Source organism: Octopus sinensis, linkage group LG3, assembly GCF_006345805.1.
Source record: "Octopus sinensis linkage group LG3, ASM634580v1, whole genome shotgun sequence".
Classification (NCBI taxonomy): Eukaryota; Metazoa; Mollusca; class Cephalopoda; order Octopoda; family Octopodidae; genus Octopus; species Octopus sinensis.
Window position 1 is genome coordinate 167960890 of NC_042999.1, and position 26046 is coordinate 167986935.

The 26046-nt window shown below is 32.5% G+C and overlaps 1 protein-coding gene across 2 annotated transcripts in view; it reads left to right on the forward strand.

Annotated features, from left to right (window-relative positions):
- Positions 1 to 26046, forward strand: part of LOC115209589 (pro-neuregulin-2, membrane-bound isoform) — a 197188-nt gene that overhangs the window by 134157 nt on the left and 36985 nt on the right. For both annotated transcript variants that reach the window (XM_036501606.1, XM_036501607.1), the window contains exon 4: positions 16050 to 16143. In XM_036501606.1, the coding sequence (XP_036357499.1) occupies positions 16050 to 16143 (94 nt within the window). The remainder of the gene's footprint in view (positions 1 to 16049; positions 16144 to 26046) is intronic.

Consider the following 26046-nt stretch of genomic DNA (forward strand, 5'->3'; position numbering starts at 1 on the left):
AGTAGAAACATTTGGCAAAGATAAATTTCAGACAACAGTGTTATATAATCCGGGATTTCATAATTCTGATATTTATTTAACAGTTCAATGTATTCTCACTGCACTCTTCGAATATCTATTTCTGTATTAAGGAAATTTGACAATAGTGATATACTGTTCAGTAACTCTCTCTTTACTCTTTACTCTTTTACTTGTTTAAGTCATTTGACTGCGGCGATGCTGGAGCACCGCCTTTAATCGAGCAACTCGATCCCAGGACTTATTCTTTTGTAAGCCCAGTACTTATTCTATCGGTCTCTTTTGCCAAACCGCTAAGTAACGGGGACATAAACACACTAGCATCGGTCGTCAAGCGATGCTAGGGGGACAAACACAGACACACAAACACACACACACATACATATATATATATATATATACTTATATACGACAGGCTTCTTTCAGTTTCCGTCTACCAAATCCACTCACAAGGCTTTGGTCGGCCCGGGGCTATAACAGAAGACACTTGCCCAAGATGCCACACAGTGGGACTGAACCCGGAACCATGTGGTTGGTAAACAAACTACTTACCACACAGCCACTCCTGCGCCTGTTTCATTTTATTTATTTATTTTTTCCTTTTTCAAGATCTCTAGAAATTTCCAGCACTTATGATAGAATTTTTGATCTTTCAGTTGTTTTTTCTTTATGAAATGCAGCAGACAGCTAGAGTGTGGACAGCTCTCTGATAGCCAGCTCTATGTCAAACCCATGCCAGCATGGAAAGCAGATGTTAACATTTAAACTGGCCATATATTCAGCCCAAATATTCTACCCATTTTGGCTAAATCTAGCCTCTCGCACCTACATTACAATGTCATTCTCAAGATAAAACAAATCACATTATCAAAATGTTGAACTTGCAAGCTAGCACATAATTAATTCAGAACAATCTGAATAAATAACTATTACAGTTGACAGAGTAATCTGAATGCTAGAGGGTTAAATGATGTTCAGTGATGTATTTAATTTGCAGATAAAAAGCACAATGATGATTAATTTACCAGCGATGGTATTTGGCGTGATAGTGAATTTACTAATGATGAATTACTCACAATGTAATTAGCTTGTGAAGAAATTATTAGGTATTGAAGTTACAGGAGATATATTTACCATGTTTAATTATCTGTGAGGAATTTATAGAAAACCTTATACCCTTCACTATTGACTTAGGAGTCTTACTAAATGAGCCATAATTATTTTCACTTCCCGCTGTACTGTTACATTACGAAATTGTCAATCTTAGAAATATAACTTATACATATATATATATATATATATATATATATATATATATATATATATATATATATATATCTTTAATATAAAAAGAGGTTGTGTGTCTGTCTCCTACGATTTAGATTCCTAACTACTCCCACATTTTGCGGTGCAGTTTAACCAAAGCTGGGTATCTTATAGTCGTGATTCATATCGAGCCCTTCTGGGTATTAGCGCGCGTTTACGATGAGTCAACGATTTTAAAAAAATTGCCATCATTTTTTTCCATTTTAATGCATTTTTTCGCTATTATATAAGGGAAGTAACTCTCTAAAAATGTCTACGATGAGTCTACGATTTAAAAAAAATTACCATCATTTTTTTCCATTTTAATGCATTTTTTCGCTATTATATAAGGGAAGTAACTCTCTAAAAATGTCTACGATGAGTCAACGATTTTTTTTTAATTTACCATCATTTTTTTTCCATTTTTAATGCATTTTTTGGCTATCTCTAAAAATGCTTATATAGTTATTTCCCTTACAAACCCGAGCAACGCCGGGCGATACTACTAGTATATATATCTCTTATTATAAAAGGCAGATTTTATCTGCCTCCCTTTGGGAGTTATACAAATCTACAATATAGGATTTCTTCAATTACAATTTACCTAGCATTTTTAAGAGTACAATGCATCGCGTCATACCAGGTCCAGTTTTTAAAATTTAAACTCCAATTAAGCAAAATTTACAGAAAACTCACATTCTGGTGTGTGTGTCAAATGCTTTTTTAGTCTGGTTTACACCACACGCAAACGCACACACACAGTGGGCAATGAATAAACTGAAACTAATTCACTGTGTGTTGACAGGTAGAAAATAGAATGGCGATGGCGATGGCTATGGCGATGGCGATGGCTATGGCGATGGCGATGTAATATTTGTTTCTCTATGACGCTCATAAAAGCATTGATGTACATGTGTGCGTGCGTGAGTGTGTGTGTGTCATTCCTCACACACACGCATACACATACATATATGAGAGTGGCAAACACAAACGTTTCAAACAACTACATACAAACACGGTGTGTTTGTTATTAGTAAAAAAAGGCGCCAAAACACAACTCACTTATCATTCCAACACATTTGCAAAGACACACGGACGGTCGAATAACAATACAGAAAAGGTAAATTGGTTTTTATTTTACTCTGTATATATTTTATTATATAATATTATATATAGATATATGTATATATAATTGCAGTATGAAACAGTGTTATGTATAAACAGACGACACTTATATATAATTATTAATAAATGTATGCATCCGTTTAACCCTTTCGTTACCAAACCGCCCGAAAAAAATTTTGGTTAATGTGACCAAGCCGCCCGAATTTACCTATTCATATTTAAATGAGAATATCAGAGTAAATCTCTTTAGAACATTCGTGAAAACACGTATTATACTTCGTAAACAGTTCAACTACAGTTTTGTACAAAAATCGAAGTGTAATTTTAATTCCGTGAATTATGGGAGATTTTTTTCCGAAATTTGTTCCTATTGTGTTTTTCCAAAATTTGTAATTCTGACAAAAAATGGATACGAATTTCATTATATCAAGCAGCGAGTCAGAATTCGAAGGATTTTCTACTGAAGACCTTCATAAATCTAACTCTATGACTGAAAAAAAAAAGCATGTGGTATTTGATCTCAACCTAAACAAAGCGAAAGAAACGATAGTTTGTTATTTCCCACAACCTTAAATGAAATTAAGGCCTATTTTGCCATAAATATTATTATGGGTATTAGAAAGTTACCCAGAATAACAAATTCTATCGTAAAATTTTGTTGTATACCCAATTGAATATTAGCTAATAACCCATTTTCTATAGCGATGTTGAACAAAATTTTAATAATTTTATATATTGTTGAATTTACCTGTATCTACCTGCAATTAGAGTCACTTTGTGACAAAAATTATAGTATAGAATTGGTTGAGAACATTTCACTAAATTATCTTCCAAAAATCAGATTAATATATTCATAAATAAAAAAGTTATAGTTGTTTAATGAAACCAGACTAAATTTATGATTACGTTAGAAATTAATTGAAACACATAAGGGGTGTATTTTGGTCAGAAATATAGTAACGAAAGGGTTAAGAAAAACCAAAAAATATTTTATTCTTTGTAAATGTTGTGTTCAAAATAACATTTTCTTTTAAGAATGTGTATATAACAAAGTATGTGTATATAACTACGTGGCTTATATCTTTATATATAAGAGTGAAGTTGTGTGTCTGTCTCCTACGATTTAGATTCGTAACTACTCCCACATTTTGCGGTGTAGTTTAACCAAAAGCGGGTATCTTATAGTCGTGATTTATATCGAGCCCTTCTGGGTATTAGCGCGCGTCTACGATGAGTCTACGATTTAAAAAAAATTACCATCATATTTTTCCATTTTAATGCATATTTTTCGTTATTATATAAGGGAAGTAACTCTCTAAAAATATCTACGATGTGTCAACGATTTAAAAAAAATTACCTTAATTTTTTTTCAATTTTTAATGCATTTTTTTGCTATTTTTTGGCTATAACTCTCTAAAAATGCTTATATAGTTATTTCCCTTACAAACCCGAGCAACGCCGGGCGATACTGCTATATAATATATATATATATATATATATATATATATATATATATATATAAGAAAACAGGATGTCAAGGAATAAATGATTGTCATATGAACTTCATTAGCTTACAGCTGTTTCTGCTAATAACATGCAATGGACTCTAGTTCTAAAGCATATATATATATATTGAGTTCTAAACCAGGTTATTAGTTTCACAATGTCTAAGCAAAATCATATATATATATATATATATATATATATATTGCATCAATTTGAAAGAAACTGCTCTCTTCAGATGACCATATAGATTTCAAACATAAAGGATGAACCATCTTTAACAAATTCACATTTACGTTGTCAGTATTTTGGTTTATATCATTGATGTTAAAAATGGCTTATCCTTTACGTTTGAAATTTATATGGTCGTCATCTGAAGAGAGCAGTTTCTTTCAAATTGATGTGATGTTTTCATTAATCAATTAAGTGGAGCCTCTTGAAACAGCTATAATGTATTGACACCTGTACATCCTTGTTACTTTATATATATATATATATATATATATATATATATAATCAAAATAAGCAACAAGAATATCCAAGGTAGTGTAGTACAATTGTTTCGTGCTACTTCATTTTATCAAATGCTGTAAGTAAGACATCAGTTTTAAAATGTCGAGCAATCTTCAGCCACATATAGAATTTTTTCATTAAACGGACAATGCACATTCTTATACTTATTTCATTTGCCAGCTGATAAAACTGGAAACCTATATAGACTTGATTATACAACATACAGTAAACTTATTAGAAAAGAACTGAACTTGAGATACAAAATAACTACAAAGAAGAACCTGAGGGATATAAATTTAGAAATGGAAAAGGTTATGATGAAATACGATTTAGCCGATAGGACAGAACCTTTAACACCATGTGAACCTAAAATTAATCTTAAAGACCAGCATAAAAATTTCTGTGAAAACCCTTCTGTAAGACTCATATACCCAACTAAGTCAGATATTGGCCGACTTAGTAAATCTATTTTGGACAATATTCTACTCCATATAATCCCTAACCTTCCCTTGAAATTATGGATTAACACAGATGAGGTAATTAATTAGTTTAAATCTTTAAATAATAATAGCAGATATTCTTTCATCCAATTTGATATTAATAATTACTATTCCAGCATATCCCCTATTCTCCTAAATAAATCACTCATTTTCGCAAAAAACCTCTCTCTCATAACTAGAGAAGAAATTGATATTATTTTACTAGCTAGAAAAACTATCATTGAATTTGAGGGAAAATTGTGGACCAAATAATTTCGATATACCCATGGGCTCTAGTGATTCGGTGGAGATAACTAATTTAGTAGGAACTTATTTATTAAAATGCATAAGTAGAGAGATCCCCGAATTACAAGGTGGTTTATATAGGGATGATGCATTATTTATCTTCCCTAGTAATAATAAATCGATAATTGAGAGAATAAGGAAGAAAATTAGTGGATTTTTCAAGGATTTCAATTTAGGCATCACCTATGAATATAACACTAAGATAGTTAACTTTCTAGATGTTACCTTAGACTTAAATTCAAATTTATATTAAGATGGTGAAGTTACTAGATATGTAAACAAATTATCAAATCACCCCCCTAATATACTGAAATCGATAGTGAAAAGTACTTCAAGCAGAATTTCAAAATTATCATCTAACAATGAAATTTTTAATTCTCACTCACATCATTACAGTGTTGCTTTATCTGGAGCTGGAGACGGCCAGGAAATCACCTTCCTAGATCTTGATAACATAAATCTTTCAAATGAAAAAATGAATGAAAATAGCTCAAATAATATAGAATCTTCTACTTTAAAAAAATATAAATCAACCAAAATGGGTAACCTAGTATATAAACCCAATACAATAAATAGAAATGGTAAACAGGTCATAAATAAGTATAAAAAGGTTAAGCTAGATAAAATAAATATAAATAATAATATAAAAATCCCTCCCACTGATAAAAAAACCTAATAAATATAACTATAAGACTAAAGAGAATAATGAATCTCTAAAGGATATAGATAACATTAATCTTTCCCACCCTTACTCAACTAAAAAAATTCAAAAGAAAAAATGTTGTATGGCTAAATATTCCCTTCAACTAATCAATTTCTACAAACATATACGGCAAATTTATGTCCATACTAGAAAAAAACTTCCCTGCTTCCCATAAAATAATTTCTAGCAAATCAGTGAGAATATCATACTCTACTCTTTCAAGTATGGGTACCATAATAGCTAGACTAAATAGAAAAAATATTAAGTTAGCCAGAAATGGAATAAATAGTAACAACAATAATAATGATAATAATAATAATAATAATAATAATAATAATAACATTAACATAAACAATAATAATAATAATAATATCAATAATATAAATGATAATAATAAAAATGTGGAAAGTGATGAAATTAGGAAAAGATTAGTAACAAACAACCCTAACTTACATAACAATATAATTATAGATAAGGGAAATAACACTAATGCTAGTAATAGCTCTAGTAATGAAAATGAAAACAGCTTGTTCCTAAATAATACTAATATCAGGAATCCTCCCCCCCCCCCCCCCAGTTTTAATTGCAGAATTAGATCAAAATGTCCGGTATCTAGTCGTTGTCTGGTTCAAAATGTAATTTATAAATGTACAATAATGACTTTAAATAGTAGCTATCTTTATTTTGGATGTTCGATAGACCTAAAGAAACATTTGAACAATCATTTTTCTTCTTTTAGACTTAAACATAAGGCAGGTTGCACAACGCTGTCCAGTAAAATTTGGGAACTGAAAGAAAAAAATATCAAATTTAACCTAAAACGGGATATAATAAGAAAGGCACAGCCTTATAAAAATAGTAGGGATGGATGTAAACTTTGTTCTATGGAGACATATGAAATTTTGAAACATAGGAATAATACAAACTTATTGAATAACCGTTCTGAACTGGGAGTTTCCTGCATACATTGTGCCACCCGTACCTTTAATTATTTTAAATAATAACATTCTAACCATTCCTAAATTTTCAAATCTTATTATTTTGTAGCCACATAAGGAATTAATATACCATACTAGCTTTTATTTAACCTGCTTAGATTACTAAGAAATTTTATTATATAAATAAATTTGAATATAGTGAAATTAGAATTTTTTGATACTCTCCTATATGGGATTGCAAAAAATTCTATTTATCTAGGGAAATTATTTGGTTCATCTTGATTACCTCCCTTCCATTACTTTTTAATATATCTTATTGACTCTTGATATATGTGCTAAATTGATACGGTCTTTTCTCCCACAGTTAGTAAATATTTTGTCTAGCATATTCTTTTAATTTAACTCATTAATAAAATAAATTACTATTTACTAACTAACTATGATTCTATATTAAGTGAAATGGATATGCATCTATATTTATATAAATATGAAATGATTTCTATATTTTCTATCCCTATATAAAATACTAAAATTTATTGGAATCCTTTGGAAAATTATTTAAAGGATATATATTTAAAATTCACAATACAGAATTATGGCTGTTAAATAGTAAGGGACATTGAAAACCTCTAGAGCATTAGTAGTCTCTATTCTCCCTACCCCACTAACTTCAGCCTACTAGCTTTTGCTATAATACATTCGAATATGTCTAAACTAAATTCCTCAAAATGACAATGGATTTGACATTTGTACTACCCCTTTCTCTATCTATAAATAGAAAAAAATTCTTGTTTGTCTCCATTCAAATTAAGAATAGAAAACCCCCTCCCAACCGTTAGATCTAAATAACAAAGTGAACTCAGTGATAAAAAATCTATAGCCAGAGAACACACTACCACCATGTTCTTAATGATGAAATTAACCTCTCTGTCTATATATCTACCCTCTTTGTAATGTTGGCAAATGAAATATGTATAAGAATGTGCATTGTCCGTTTAATTAAAAAAAAACAATTCTATATGTGGCTGAAGATTGCTCGACATTTTAAAACTGATGTAATACTTACAGTGTTTGATAAAATGAAGTAGCATGAAACAATTGTACTACACTACCTTGGATATCCTTGTTGCTTATTTTGATTATAATCACCCCACTTGATATATATGGATAATACCATACAAAATTCTGGTGCCTTTAACTTAAGTACCACATTAATCTGAATCTAAATTTTGCTGAACTTATACATATATATATATATATATATATATATATATATAGGTTGCTGTCAGTTTCAACAATGCAAATCCACTTGTCCAATCAACTGAGTTATCCACTCATTGAATTAGCATAAGTTGTTGAGCATTTCATAAACATGTATCACTAACATAATCCTCATGTAGAATCATCATAACACAGTGTGTAACATGTGACGCACTGTTTCCATCTGTCCAGTTTCATTCACAAGGCTTGAGTTGACCTGAGGTAATGGTTAAAGACACTTACTCAAGATACTATGCAATAGGATTAACTGCAGAACCTCTACCATCTTATTAATTCCAGTGTATGATCAGTTCTCAGCTTTTTAGTGGTTAACTTCAGATACCTTTAGAAGAGTCCAGTCTGTTGAGAACAACTACACCAGGTCTCTGATTTGAAGACAAAACATAAGTAATGGATTCTTCTTCCTTTTTAAAACATAAGTAATGGATTCTTCTTTCTTTTTTTCTACCAGTCTTAGAGACTCCTTTTCTGATAATGCCATTTAAAGTACGAAGAACTCTATTATCATTTCTTAAGAACTGCCAGAGACCCGCTTTTCTTTTTATTGAATGATCTAAGAAAGTAACAAAGAAGTAACACACCACAAGAGTTTTCTGTTGTCTTCAGGTTAACAAAAGGATTTGAACTCTGTACTAAAAGCGAACAAATCACTTATCATTACTATTCTTCCACTGTTCACTATAGATAAGTATTTTATTGTTTAGCAATGTCTCACAGATGTAATACTTTGAAAAGCTTTGACCCACTGCAAATATCCTAAAGATGAATAGTCCTTCTTAGGGTGATTGAAGTCTAAAAAAATAGCATTTACCTTTAAAATCTAAAAAACAATATTTAAATCTAAATGTTAAAAACATTTTAATTTAAAATACTCCTAAAGGGAGTTTTTTTCTACTTATTGCTTGAATAATCTCAGTTAATAAAAGCTTTTCAATTCACTGTATTACATGTGTTATAACCACTTGGATTTAGTATATAGAATGCCCCTGATTGACTTTTCCTTTCATCCTTTCAGGGTCAATAAAATAAGTACCAGTTGAGCACTGGGGATCAATGTAATTAATTTACCTCATCTTGCTGGCCTCAAACGAAAATTTGAAGCCAGTATTATCCAATAGGATTTAAAGCCAGCATCCTAGCAGAATCATTAACTATAGCAGATGAAATGCTTAACAGCCTTTCTTCTAGCTTTACATGCATTATGTAATGCTGTTAAAAAAGATCTTATCAGTTTGGCTGCCTGCATTTCAAAAATTAAAGTTTACCGAAAATTTTAAAATTTGGCTCAATAATATACTTGCCCAAACTGAATTGCTAGAGTTATTTTATTTTTTCCAGAAAAATGTTTTTAAAAAGTTATAGAGGTTTAAACTTTGATCATTTTCACCCAGTCAGGAAACAGGATTTGGAAGCTGTCATTTTGTGCGTGACTGCATATTTGGTCGTCAACATACTGAAAATAGTAGGTGTTGTCAATATTTGTAAACATGTGTTATGTCACTGGTAATTTTCTTTCATGTAAATAAGTGTTTATGTTAATTTAAAAGAGAAAAATAGTTTTAAATCTCTGAGTGAGGCGTTGGCAAATAAACTTTAATTTAAAAGATTTATCCAGAAAATTTTATTTAACTGTTATTTTTAGCACACCTCAGAACCACCTCAGTGCTCAATGACAAAAAGAAACGAGTAAACAAACATTTAAGCATTCGATATGCATTTAATGCAAATGTGATGAACAACACATTACATGCGATAAACACATTACAATTTTTAACAGGAAAATTTGGAAGAATTAGATGAAAGTTCTACGGTAATTTTCTTTCATGTGAATAAATGTACATGTTTCCATCACATCTTCTCATACACCTAACATGCCTCTTTTTACATAATTTTCTTTTGGTTGCAACACCCTTTTCTTAAAAGTTTAACACAAAACTCAACATCAAATTTGTCAACACTTGTTTCCTCACAGATAAAAGACTGTTCAAAGACTGTTACTATGGCAACAGGCACACAAAAGAGTTTTCATGTTCCACTTCTTACTATCAAAACAGGCATGAACGTGTCTGTGGTTTATGATTGGCTAAAACTATCAAAATTTTCAAACTTTAATTAACTCTTTGTTTATTGATTTATAGTCAAAATAATTTTCACATCATTAATTAGCCCATAAAAGTGTATCATCATCATCATCATTATCGTTTAACGTCCGCTTTCCATGCTGGCATGGGTTGGACGGTGCAACTGGGGTCTGGGAAGCCAGAAGGCTGCACCAGGCCCAGTCTGATCTGGCAATATTTCTACGGCTGGATGCCCTTCCTAACGCCAACCACTCCATGAGTGTAGTGGGTGCTTTTTACATGCCACCAGCATGGAGGCCAGGCGAGGCTGGCGACAGCCACGATCAGATGGTGCTTTTTATGTGCCACCAGCACGGAAGCCAGTCGGGGCGGCGCTGGCAACGACCACATTAGGATGGCTCTCTTATGTGCCACCAGCACTGGTATCACAGCTACAATTTCCATTGATGTTGATCAATTTTGATTTTGATTTTGATTTTCACTTGCCTCAATAGGTCTTCACAAGTAGAGTTTTGTGTCCCAAGAAGAAAAGGTATGCATAATTGGACTGAGGCCATGGGTTATAATCTCACTTGTCCGGCCGGGTCTTCTCACGCACAGCATACTTCCAAAGGTCTCGGTCTCTAGTAATTTCCTTGGTGAGACCTAAAGTTTGAAGATCGTGCTTCACCACCTCGTCCCAGGTTTTCTTGGGTCTACCTCTTCCACAGGTTCCCTCAACCGCTAGGGTGTGGCACTTTTTCACACAACTATTTTCATCCATTCTTGCCACATGGCCATACCAGTGCAAACGTCTCTCTTGCACACCACAACTGATGCTTCTTAGGTCCAGCTTTTCTCTCAAGGTACTTACACTCTGTCGTGTATGAACACTGACATTACACATCCATCGGAGCATACTGGCTTCATTTCTTGCGAGCTTACACATATCCTCAGCAGTCACGGCTCATGTTTCACTACCATGTAGCATGGCTGTTCATACACATGCGTCATACAGTCTGCCTTTTACTCTGAGCGAGAGGCCTTTTGTCCCTAGCAGAGGTAAGAGCTCTCTGAACTTTGCCCAAGCTATTCTTACTCTAGCAGTTACACTTTCAACACACCCGCCCTCGCTACTGACTTGGTCACCTAGGTAACGGAAGCTATCAACTATTTCTAGTTTTTCTCCCTGGAATGTGGCGGAAGTTGGTCTCTGCGCATTTTCAGTGTTTATTGCTCTTGAGCATCTGCCACATACAAAAACTATCTTCCTAGTTAGCCTTCCCTTGACATTGCTGCACCTCTTTTTTCTACAGATCAAGCAAGGCCATCTACCTGAAGGCATTTGTGACTTGTCGACCCTCCTACTTATTAGGACTTTGGTTTTAGCTAGGTTGACTCTAAGACCCTTCAATTCTAATCCTTGCTTCCACACCTGAAACTTCTCCTCCAGTTCTGATAGTGACTCAGCAATTAGAGCAAGGTCATCAGTGTAGAGGAGCTCCCAGGGGCATCCTGTCTTGAATTCCTCCGTTATTGCCTGGAGGACTATGATAAATAGGAGGGGGCTGAGGTTGAACCTTGATGGACCCCTACCTCTACCCGGAATTCTTCACTGTACTCATTGCCAACCCTCACCTTACTAGCAACGTCCCTGTACATGGCTTGCACAGCTCTCACTAACCATTCATCTATCCCTAGTTTCCTCATTGACCACCAGATAAGGTATCGGGGGACCCTGTCGAAGACTTTCTCCATGTCAACGAAAGCCAGGTACAGGGGCTTATCTTTGGCTAGGTATTTCTCCTGCAGCTGTCTTACCAGGAATATGGCATCAGTGGTGCTTTTCCCTGTCACGAATCCAAACTGCATCTCATCTAAACTAACTCTCTCTCTAATTAGTTGGGCTATGACCCTCTCCGTAACCTTCATTACCTGATCCAACAGCTTGATACCTCTGTAATTATTTGTATCTCGGGCGTCACCTTTACCTTTGTAGCAGTTGACTATTATGCTGCTACACCAGTCATTGGGTATGACTCCTTCGTGTATCACCTGGTTAACTATACTAGTGACTAGGCTATAGCCGACACTACCAGATATCTTGAGCATCTCTGCAGTAATTCCTGATGGGCCTGGGGCTTTCCCTGTCTTCATGCTTCTAATTGCCTTAACTACCAAGGAACTGTCAACTCGGATAGCTGGTCCCTCTGTTGGGTCGACATTCGGCAGACTCTCTTTATCCCATTCATTTTCCTCATTCAGCAACCTTTCATAGTGGCGTCTCCAATCCTCTCTCTTTGCATCCTCATTTAGCGCAAGTGAACCATCATCCTTGCGAACACATTTCTCTCCTACCACGTCACGATTCTCTCTCAAACACTGTCTTGCAACACAAAATACCTCAAGTCTTTGGTCCTCACGGCGCAAAACATTGGCAAATTTTTTCTTATCTGCTTCCCCTCTGGCTAAATAAACCTGTCTCTTAGATTCCCTTTTGGCAGTCTGATACAATTCCCTGCTACCACCATTTTCCCAGTCCTTCCACCCCTGTCTCTTTTCTCTAATAGCCCTGTCTACAACATTATTCCACCACCACGTTATTTTAGGTCGAGAGGGGACTTTGCACCAGCCACAGATCTGGTCAGTGGCTCTCAGCAGGTTGTCCCTTAGAATCCTCCAGTTGTCTTCTACCTCATGTGAAGCTATATCCCCTTCTACTTCGTCAAAGGCTTCATTATATTGAATATGAAATCAATTCGAACAAATTGATGCTGGCAGCCAAACTGACAAAATCTGTTAAAAATAATTTACTCACTTGTTTTGTTTGTTTGTTTTCATTTTATTCTATTTTTTACGAATGGAATTCAAACGGAAGTTGACACGTTTAATATACAGATAAACTTTATACTCTTTTTTACTCTTTTATTTGTCTCAGTCATTTTTACTGCAGCCATACTGGAGCACAGCCTTTAGTCGAGCAAATCAACCCCAGGACTTATTCTTTGTAAGTCTAGTAATTATTCTATCGGTCCCTTTTGCTGAACCGTTAAGTTACAAGGATGCAGACACACCAACATTGGTTGTCAAGCAATGCTAGGGGGACAAACACAGACACACAAACACATGCATATATATATATATATCTATATACGACAGGCTTCTTTCAGTTTCTGTCTACCAAATCCACTCACAAGGCTTTGGTCAGTCTGAGGTTATAGTAGAAGGCACTTTCCCAAGGTGCCATACAGTCGGACTGAACCAAGAACCATGTGGTTGGTAAGCAATCTACTAACCACATAGCCACTCCTACACCTATAGTTTGAAAATTATATTCTTTTACTTGTTTCAGTCATTTGATTATGGCCATGCTGGAGCACCACCTTTAGTCGAACAAATTGACCCCAGGACTTATTCTTTGTTAGCCTAGTACTTATTTTATCGGTCTCTTTTGCCGAACCGCTAAGTTGCAGGGACATAAGCACAACAGCATCAGTTGTCAAGCAATCTTGGGGAGACAAATACACACACATACATATATACAACAGGCTTCTTTTCCATTTCCGTCTACCAAATCCACTCACAAGGCTTTGGTCTGCCCAAGGCTATAGTAGAAGACACTTGCCCAAGATTTCACGCAGTGGGACTGAACCTGGAACCATGTGGTTGGTAAGCAAACCACTTACCACACAGCCATGAAGGTAAAGAATATACACACCACCTGTTCTTAGTGTTTAAGTTTAGGGTTATGGCGAAAATAGGTGGTGTGCATATTCTTTACCTCAGCCATAATTTCTTCAAAGCAATATGACTTTTTTAATAATGTGAGAAAAAAAAAACTGGACACAGTGCCACACTTCTTCAATCATTATATTATAGATAGTGAAGGAAAGGTTAAACTCTAACTTTTAAATGAAGGAAAATATGTATTAGTTTGAAGTCAACCAGAAATTAAGCTTACCAAAATTTCTAACTTAAGTAATATATATTACCAGAATATTTTACAGTAATAGCATTTATTATCTTAATTTATATATAATAATATATAATATTTCAGAGTTGTACTTGTTTAACAAGCAACTTGATCTGAGATTGTATGCAACAATTTACACTGTGGAAGGGTCACTTTAGCCATTTAAGAATTCACAAACTGTTTACATTTACTTTCATTCTATAATTATATTGCCCATTATGAAGTCTTAAAAAGTTTTAATTACACTTTTCCAACCTGGTCACTGATATAATTCCACTTCATCAGAATATACTTATATACTTTTATAATCAGTCTTCATCATCATCATCATCATTTTAATGTCTAAGTTTCCAAGAATGCACAAGTTGAACAGAGTTTATTGAGGCAAATTTTATAAGGCCTGATGTCCTTCCTGTCACCATTTCTTACCTGTTTCCAAGCAAGATAATATTTCTCCTTGGTTAGACATGTTTTTGCAGAATATTTGAAATGAATAATATTCATTTACAGTGTTGTGCAATATCAAGACAAATAGACACATCTAAGCACACACTCACTCACATATATACATGACTAACTTCTTTCAGATTCCAGCTATCAAATCTACTCACAAAGTTTTGATTGGCCCAACAAAGTTTTGATTGGCCCAAGACTACTGTAGAAGACACTGTTTAATTATAGCCAACTAAAAATAAACACCATTCATCATCATCATCATCATCATTATCATTTAATATCCATTTTCCATGTTGGCATAGGCTGGACAATTCAACAGGAGCTGACAAGCCAGAAAACTGCACCAGGCTCCAATTGTTTGTTTTGACAGAGTTTCTTTGGCTGGATGCCCTTCCTTATGCCAACCACTTTACAGAGTGTACTCGGAGTTTTTTATGCAACACCAGTACAAATGCTCTTTACCTAGCACTGGCAGAAGTGCTTTTCAAATGGTACCAGCTCAGGTGTTTTTTACATGGCACCAGCACAGGTGCCTTTAACATGGCATCAGCATAGGTGCTTTTTATATGGTACCGGCACCAGCAGGATCACCAAAGACTTTTTAGTCGAGAGAGGGAGTAGAACCAAGGAGGAAAAAATCTTTATTGCATAAATATCCTTTTTTTATATTTCATCTTTCTTCCAGTTTCACAATGTGTGCCTTTTTCTGCAGGCTGTATACTGTATGAATCCTTCTTTCGATGTGCACCCATCCTTTTCCAAATTTTTGTTTTTTCTTACATCTTTCTCCAGTTATCACCCTTTTTTTTATTCCAGCTGATAAATGCAATCAAAAAATGATAATAATGATAATGTTTATCACCAAGATAATCTGTTACCTGGAAAAATTTGCATACATCCTGCATCAGCATGAACTGCTCATCTTCTCTCTTCCAGGAATGATCTTACCTGTTCCCTTTCTTGCTAAATTTTTGAGATCTTAGTTGGATTAAACATTTTTTGTGTAATCATTCAGAAATTGAATGGTATCCTGAGATTTTGAACCCTAGGAAATAATAGCCTTGTTTACCTTGTGCATAGCACTATCCCTGCTTAGTATTTCAGCTGTTGAACCTGAAGATATAAAATTCAAAAATGACTCCAAGCACTGTTTGAACTTAGATTATAGAGGAGTAAAACTAAAATATTTTGTGAAGCCCCTTAGTGTTTCTGCTACTCTTGCTTCCCAAAGAAATCAATATTGGGGAGGATCAAAGTAGTTTTCCTAACCCCAAACTAATTAGTTTGAAATTTCATAGACTTTACTGAAAAAAATTGTTTACCATGAATATTTCTCATTTGTAATTGTCCATTGAAAACTATATTATTGTATATTTGTATTCTATTCAGAACCATCAGAAAAACAGTGTGAAGACCAACATTATTGTCTAAACAAAGGTGAATGCTGGTACCGGTTACCTCCCTTAGATGAGAAATATTGCAAGTAAGTATTTCTCCCAAAATAATAAATCCACATATATATATATTACAGTTCTTACAATAATAGTTTTAGATAGTAAAATTTTACTCTTGTACAAATTAAAGATATCTCTCTTTTAAAAATCAGATATAGATATTACCACTTTTAATATAGCCATAGCTATATTAAAAGTGGTAATATCTATATATAAACTGTTAAATATCCATAGAGTGCTTTGAGTTTCTTAAAAAAATTTTTATATATTTAAAGCACTGTGAAATGTATATTTAAACTATGAAAATATTTTTTCTATAACTATTTTCATTTCAATGTGTGTGAGGGTTTGTTTATGATGAAAGAAATCCATGAGAATATTTTGTTAAACAACAGATATAACTTGTTAACCAAGAAATACCTGTTTTGTCTTGTTCTTAACTAAAATAGAAATTTACCTATTGCACTTACATTTATAATAATTAAATTTAGTCATCATCATCATCATTATCATCATCACAATTATCATAATTTAGTTTTACAACTGTTCACAAACATAAACTCTTGTATGATATTTCTTTATACAATGACATTCACAGGCCCTATGCACATACTCACACACATGCACATACAGTATTTAGCATTATCAGCATCCTATAAACATACTGATATTAAATTTGCTATATATATATATATATATATATAATGATAGCAAATTTTTATAAATATACACTAATCCCTCAACTATCATGGGTGTTACATTCTAAACCCCCTGCGATAGGTAGAAATCCATGAAATAGAAACAGTACTGTACTGTATATTTTTCAAATTATTTTTATAATTTGTATATATTTATTTCATTATAAATGCAAAACAACACAGATTGGAATCAACATAAGCTTAAATAATAAATTGCGGTAGGTGATCCGCAATATGGTAAGGGATAATATAATATAATATAACATAAAATACTTTGTATATCATCATCATTGAACTGTTCTGACTGCTGATATGTGATACAACACAAGATCTGTCCACTCATAGCAAAGTGTGTGTTTGTATACACACACACACACACAAATATGCAGTAAGTAGAGTCAGTGAAGAATTTAGCATGAAGGAAGGAGTTCATCAAAGTCATCTATTCTTCATAGCCCTACAGGCCATCACAGAGGAGTTTAAGACTGGATGTCCATATGCTCAATGAGTTGTTCTCATAGCTTAGACAAAAGTAGGATTAGAGAGGAAATTCTAGGTATGGAAATTAAACCAAGAATCAAGAAACCCCATGAAAAATTTAGCAAAGACTAAGATTTTAGTGAGTGAGAAAAAAGACAGGACTTTTGCTATCTTCATGGAAATTGTCTTGCTCAGTATGAAGGAATTGATCAATTATAAACTCTGTACACTGTTCCTAGAGAAAGCTATGGATACACAAGCAGTATGAGGTGTAGTAGAATTGCAGGTAGACTAACAGAGAAGGTAAGCATCAATGTGATAGATACCTTGGAGCAGTGCACAGTGCATACTATGAACAGTCAGAAATGGATTTTCTTCAATGTCTTGATAGCTCACTGGAATTAGTCAGTAGGTTTTGTTACCTGGAAAGATGGTTGCTCTGAAAGTTAAGTACCTAAGTTAAGAACAGGTCAGAGAAAATTCAGGATGCTACCACTGCTGCTGGCATCTAATCAGTATTTGTACTGATTTTTATACATCATTGCAATTCTAGCAATTACTATTTCAATTATAGCATTTTATGACAATGTACTGCTATGATAAATAAACTTGTTTTCTGTATTTTTACTTGGCTGTCAATTAAAAACAACAGTCTGTTTCTCTATGTGTTGAAAATGCAGGGAGCCTAGCACCAATGAGCCCTGTACCAATGAGCCTTGCACTTTATGTCAATATGGGAATCTTCAATAAGAGCACAACATAAATTAACACAAAATTTTGAAAGGTTTTAATGTAGATTCCTTTAAAATCAGAAGTTTGTATCATAGAACCAGGAGTTGTCTCAGGAAAGGTTGTTATAAGAACGGTTGAGTTTCATTTGAAGTCCTCATGTCATTCTATTACTTTATACCAAGATTGATATATGCTAACTCTTTAAAATACTATTTACGTTTATAGTGATCTGCTTTCTCTTTAAACCTCTCTCTCAATATACGCACACACACACACACACACACACACATACACACACGTACACACACACACACACACACACACATATCCAATATGTTTCATTCCCTAGTGGACAGTTATTATTACAAAGGAGATAATGATTTCTTCATAATATTTGATGAAATAAGAAATTTGAAATTAAGGAATTACAGAGAAAAAAATGCATAGAATTCACATATATTTTTTGATATTTGAATTTTTTTTTCTCACTTATGAAATTCTTGAAGATTATAGTCAATGGTAATTGTGTATAGAACTATTTCATTCTTTTCAGAAATCTTCAGTATAATAATGATATCAAGTTTTTGCTATAAGGGCAGCTTGGTGGAGGGGATTAAGTCAATTACATCAACCCCAGTGTGCAACTGGTACTTATTTAATCGACCTTGAAAGGATGAAAGGCAAAGTCGACCTCAGCGGAATATGAACTCAGAACATAGCACAGACAAAATACCACAAAGCATTTCGCCCAGTGGGCTAAAAATTCTACCTGCTCGGCCCCTTAATTTTCAGTATAATAATAATAATAATAATAATAATAATAATAATATAATAATAATAATAATAGTAATTCATTGTTCATTTCTAATCATCTAAGTTGCAAAAGTAAAAATTGATTTTTTTCCTGCTTCTTTAGGTAAGCTTCTTTGTGAGTTAATACGAAAACCTGTACAATACCACAATAAATATAGTTTATAAGTAACAGGTAGAAAAATATAATTCCTGAAAAGTTTTCAAAAGTAAAAAGAAAACATTGGTTTTATATAAATATGACGTAGTTACGTTGAAAATATATTAAGTTCTTCACCTAAAAATATTTGTTGTGTGTTGATGAGTGTGTATATATGTATAATTATCATAATTTTTTTTTTTTGTCAGTATCTATATTTCTGGCAATATAACAAATATAAGCAAAAAATATTCACTGCAGAATCTGAGGACATATAAATTCATATATACTCTTTATTGTTTGTATATACCAACAATGACAATTTAATAGAAAAGTGCCAATTTGTTATGTAATTATTATTTAGTCTAATCTGTAAATACAAAAGTTAGTTTTTGCTCAGAATCAAAGATGAACTAATTAATAGTTCAACAAATAAGTTTTCATTTGCAGAACTAGAGAAATATTTTCATAAAGTAGGAATATTTTACATGTGTGTGTGTGTGTAAGAACATGCTTTATGCTTTGATATAAATATCAAATTATATCATTGTGCTAGTGTTTCATTATAGTTGAAAGTTAGTGAATCCTTCAAATTGATTCGGCTGTTTTTAATTTCAATAAAGTATCACTTTAAAACGAATGCTGAAATATTGAAGTATTATTCTCTACTATACTGGCACTCCATTAGTTATGACAACAAGGGTTCCAGTTGATCCAATCAATGGAACAGCCCACTCATGAAATTAACATGTAAGTGGCTGAGCACTCCACAGACACATGTACCCTTAACGTAGCTCTCAAGGAGATTCAGTGTGACACAGAGTGTGACAGGGCTGGCCCTTTGAAATACAGGTACCACTCATTTTTGCCAGCTGAGTGGACTGGAGCAATGTGATATAAAGTTTCTTGCTCAAGGACACAATGCGTCACTGGGAATTGAACTCATGACCTTACAATCATGAGCTGAATGCCCTAACCACTAAGCGATGCACCTTCACATTATTACATATTATATTGAAGTAAAATCATTATTATAATACAGCCATTATGTAGCAATGCAATTATTGTTTCATTTCTCAGTTAAGCTATGACAAATCTTGGATTTCATTTCTCATCAATGAAATCATGCTGATTAGCAAATTATTAAAAAGCTTTTAACCTTTCATATATACCCAATAAACTGTAAGCATATTTAATAAATCTATGTTATGTCTATGAGAACCGAATGTAAATTAACTAATGGTGTCCTTAAACCCTGTAGCATTTAAACCAACCATATCCAGCCCCAAAATGTTCTGCCTGTTTTATGTTCAAACTGGCCAGATCCAGCCTCTCACACCTAACCTACAATGTCATTCTAAAAAATTAATGGCCACCTCATCAAAATCCCATAACTACAAGATTATCCATGATTAATTCAAAACAATGTGAATAACTAAGAATTACTTTTGGTAGAATAATGTGAATGATAAAGGCTTTAAACACTCAAGTTATCTTTCATAAACAATTGTATCACACTGTAAAACTTGTAATAGATCAAAATATTTTAATAAGCTTCAAAATTTATACAACCTATGGTATCTACTATATATACGTAACTGTCCTTCAAATAAGTTAAAATAGTCTGTTAAAGGCATTTTTGAATTTCTAAATTGTCTTACAAAAAAATTTATTTAGACAAGTAGTTTTTAGAATAACAAAATAATGTTAGTTTAAACAATACACAAGAACATTAAGAACACTGTAAAAACGGAATCAAAGAAGCTCTGGACAACAGAAGAAGTAGGAATTTTATGTTCTGCTTAAGATTTCTATAACTATATTAGTATTTTATTTTGTCAGAAAAGCATGTAATTATTTTAATTGACTTGTGAGTAGTATATTATTGAAACTTATAGCAATGATCCTTTAGATATGATCAGCCATGTGGAACATGGAAGGATAAAACTAAACACTTCATCTGGTGTTTCACTGTTGCACTATTTAGTATTCCCATTTAGTTTTGTATATGTGTAATTTTTTATGCATAATAGTGTAGGACTAACAATAAAGAACTATTCCAGTCATAGCACTGATAATATGAAACAAAATGGTATTACTTAATATGTAAAGTAAGAAGAAACTCTATGCTCAGTGAAGCAATAAAGTTTGGAGAAGTACATTGATAAACAGGCTACCCAAAGCTTCAAGTACAACTAATATCCACTCTGTCAGTGTTGATAATATAAATACTCTTCTCACAAAGAATTTAAAAACAAGATTGAATCATTAAAAGTGGCAAATTAATTCAGTTATCATGGATACATAATCAGCAGAAGGCTTCACTTAACCACAAATCTGAACATTTTTGCTCAGTATATCTCAAATTTCGACTTATTTTAATGATATAAATGTTAATAAGCTCTGTAATTAGTTAATTGAGGAAATAAATAAATCTGCTAATCTGATAAACTCTTTAATAAAAGTTTTAAAAGAACTAACTTTAGGCTAGCCACTTGTGTTTCCAGGAACATTTAACCCTTTTGATACCAACCCGGCTGAAACTGCCTCTTGTTCAGTCATACAAATGTCTTGTTTTCAAAAGTTCTGAATTAAAATCTTCCATCAAACCTTAGTCACAATTTATGTTCCTAACACTAGCTTAATGATAATGAAGTTATTTTACTAAATTCTTTGTTATATTTAAAATTAATTGAAAGAAACTCAGAGCATCTCAAAATAAATACAGTAACGAAAGGGTTAAGTTAATCTTTAAACATAGTTATCAGATTTTTATGAATGGATTATTAACTGATACATATTTATTTGTTTATTATATTGTTATTAAAATATATTGTATATATATTTCCTAATTATTGATAATCATTGAAAGTGATTGTAAGGATGTGTCAATATGTCATATTAGTTGTCAATGTGAACTCCATTTTCCCATAATAATACAGATTGTTATTGAAACATTATTATAGGTTCTGAAACTAATTTATCATATCTTTCCGTTGTAGTTTAGTCCCATATTAACTTGAATCATATTTTATCCTTAGTTTAGTTTATTACTGAATGTATTTCATAATGGCTGAGTATAGTTCATGGGTGCTGAATATAGCCAATGACAGTTCTTAAATTTTTCTGAGACTAAATGTTTAGCATAGTTAAAGTTAGGATTTTAGAAATCATTTGCTCTTGATAAGTCATTCGTCTAAGCTTTTAAGACATATCCATATTTAAATCAAGTGTGAATGCAATCACAAATGACTCATGATACAGAATCATAACAACAACAAAAAAAAACATTAGCTGTGTCATAGGAATTATCTATATTTGCATATACACTTAATTCTAAAATACAAACGTATATTTTTATTTTCAATTCATATCTAGTTCTCAAGCAACTTTAATTTAATTTACTTGTAATGTTTCCTGAATAACACTGTGTAACACGATTTTTGTCCTTGGGTAGCAACTGTTATTTCCTATTTGCTTACCCCTAGGAAGTATGAAAAATGGTTAACTTTCCTTCAAACTTTGCTTTTGTTACATTTATTCAAACCCCAAAGAATCCCCCTCAACACATGGCTATGATGCTCCCCTACTACTCCTGTTCATGATCAGAGAAGCACGTATTGTCAGCCACTAAGAGAAATGCTCAAGTGATTACAGTCAAGCAACTGACAAGCAAATCCGTGGTATTGAGCAGAATATTTGCTATAACAATATTTCTGCTTCAGCAACTCCGTGATGAATCTGTCTGAGATGTGATGGAAAATAGGTCAGTTTTAAAACATTGATGTCCAGGTCACAAAACAAACTTTGAAGGGGAAAGTAGTCATTTCCTTTGATTTCTAAATAGAAGCAAATAGGAAATAACACTTACTGACCAAAGACAAAAAATAAATAAATAAAAATTTTGTTACACAGTGTAATTTAGTAACTATTTTTTATTTAGAGTTTTTGATAATTTATAAGATTGAAAATTATTTTCTCACATGAGCTCTTTTGTTATCAAAGTAGTAATACTAGAAGTTCCATATTTTCTACCTTATTTTTTCCTTTTGAGCTATGATCTTGTTACCAATCTCAGTAATGCATTGATACACTTTGTCAATGTCACTGAATGGAAATATTAAAGTACTAGACTGCTGGTCTTATAGTAAGTTCAAACCTTGCTAAAGTCATTGCAGTGTGATTCTAAGCCAAGTATTTTATTCTGCTTGAGTCAGTGGGGCTTATTAACAGTGGGTTACTTTTGCTTATCAGTTCAATTCTAAGCTGTAAGAATAACTTCAATCTGTCAAAAGATTTGTTCAAGAAGTATGAAAATTTCTATACATATTTACAATGTAAACCTATCCTACTCATGTAGCATAGAACATGGGTGTAAAACTGTAATAAAGAAATTTATGATAAAGGAAATACATTGATCCAGCCTTGTTAGCTTATCCTACTACAAACCAATAAAGGAGACGATGTGTCTGTATAGAAGTTTGTCTCTGATAACAGCCTAACATTAAAAACAAATGAAGAAAGGAGAGATAGTTATTGAAACAATATATTGGAATAACAAGATAATTATCATAGCAGGAATGCATTTGGTTGTCATAGGTCTACTTAATCACGATTGACCTCGGGCTAAACAACAACAATAATATACTACCTTCTTTCTAAGCAAATTTTTATTCTTAAAAAAAGACATTCACATGTAAATAAAACCTGCTCCAGGAAACAGAGAGAGAGAGAGAGAAAGAGATGACAAATTTGTCTAACTTTCACTAATCTAGATAGAAGGTAAAGTAAAATACTTCATAAATACATCAAATGCTATTAAATTACTGGTGCAGTAATTGTACACACACTGATAATAGATGCTGAAATATTTAGCTAATTAATGATATCTATTTCTAATACAGCTGTTTTAACCTAATATAGCCACTCTTTCTCAATGTTTATTTACAGCATCTCTCTAGTACTGTAATAATGTTCTCAACTGGCCTTTTGCCTCAGTAGCCTGTTTGGTTCTTGTTATAGATAAGTGAAATTGTAAAGCTAAGAATTATATACAATAATAATAACCTTAGGCATAGGATCTCAAAACTTTGAGCTAACACCTACAAAATTTGACTCCCCCCCCCCACCACCACCACCATAAAAAAATACATAAGTAGAATGATATTTTTCAATATATATATGTGTGTGTGTGTAGAGAGAGAGAGAGAGAGAAAGAGAGAGAGGTATACCTCAACATATGTCAGTAAATGGTTACAAGACATGCAACTTAACAAAATACAAAAATGATGTAACATGAAAAATACATAAAAAGACATTTAAAACAAATTTATTAGTTTATATCTGCTTTAAAATGGCTTGTACATATTTTCATATCTATTCTATTTGATTATCCACTTCAATGTTAGTTTTTAGGTTGTTTTTTTTTTCATTTTTATGTTTTTAAATGTGTTTTACTGAGGCCGACATAAAGTTGCTGTTTATTTTTTCATTACATTCTAACAAACACAACATAAAGTTGAAAAATATGTTAAGGTATGCCTGTGTGTGTGTGTGTGTGTGTGTGTGTGTGTGTGTATGTACATACACACACTCACATTGGCAGTTTCTTTTCTGATAGCCAATAGTTGTAGAAACAAAAGATATCATTACTTGTAAGCACTTCCTTTGAGTTTCATAACCATAATGCTAATAATAATACAAGCAACTGATGCAAGTATAGAGTATATAATGAAGTTGAAGTTATTAAAATTTTAATTTATTACAACTTAAAGTTAAATGACAGTTTTAGTTGCCTTCAGGGATATTCATAATTTTTGTAATATTTGTTCTGAAATTCTTAGCATTCTTTGCCATAGGTAGGAAAAAAGATATATTTGGAATTTGTTGCTATAAAATTCCAATAATTAATTTTGTAAATGTCCTTAAATATGCAAGACATTTAGAATTGAAATAGTGAAAGAACTGTTCTTCTGTAAATGGCACAGTTGTAAGAAATAGGATACTTATAATTTGGTGCTTCACCCAATATTGCAGATGTCCCTATCAACCAGTGGATGATGTATCTCGTTGTGCTATCATGGAAGACATACCCAATGGTACAGCTTATAAGTCATCAGTTTTGCATTCTGACTTTTGTGTTGATATTTTAGCATGGCATGCCTTCTGATAGACAATTGTTTCCAATAAAATCTAATTTTTTGATTGCATGTTAAAAGTTTTAAACTAGGCTAAATCAAAATTATATATATATATATATATATATACATGTGGCAGTTTTGCCTAAGACAGTTTTGCATGGGGTTACACTTACGAAAGGAAAATAATATGCTTCCTATAATAATTGAAAATAAAACATTAATCCCACTGCAGAGAGTGTTCTAATTGTATAAGTAATTAACATTGTTACTTATTATTGTTGCATGGGACATACTAAAAACATAATGATTACATGGTATGTCCAGCTTAAGTTGGTCTGTGATCTGTTATTTATAATAAGATATGCAGATTTGAAGATAATAATTAATTATTTGTTATTAACAATCAATAATTGAGACTAGTTGTTATCAATTTGTGTGTGTGTGTGTTTTTTTGTTTTTGTTTTTTATGGGAAGGGATTTTCAAGGTAAGCAGTTTTGTGATAGCATCTTTACAAGAGCCATTTTTTCAGATTTCTGTAACTTAATGAACAACAACTCAATAAAAAAAACAATTTCATAGAAAATCAACTTTGATTACTACCAGCAGTATAACATGCGGCAGTTGCACAATAGCTTAAATATTGTTTTCCACATTAACTTTATAAAAGATTATTACCTCAGTAAATGTGATTTCGTGTGACCATTCTTATGTATACCTTCATTGATTGAGATAAAGTTAGTCAGATGACAGCAATTTTTGTTGATTTAAAGGTATGAATAAACAGAAACTGTGCTATCGTAATCAAGCCAACAAGGAAGCCTTTATATGGTCCGTTTATTCTACTGGATATAACAGCTTAATTTCCCTCAAATAACACCTATCCATATTAGAGGGACATATGGTCTTAGGTGCATTGTGGCAAGAAAAGGCTA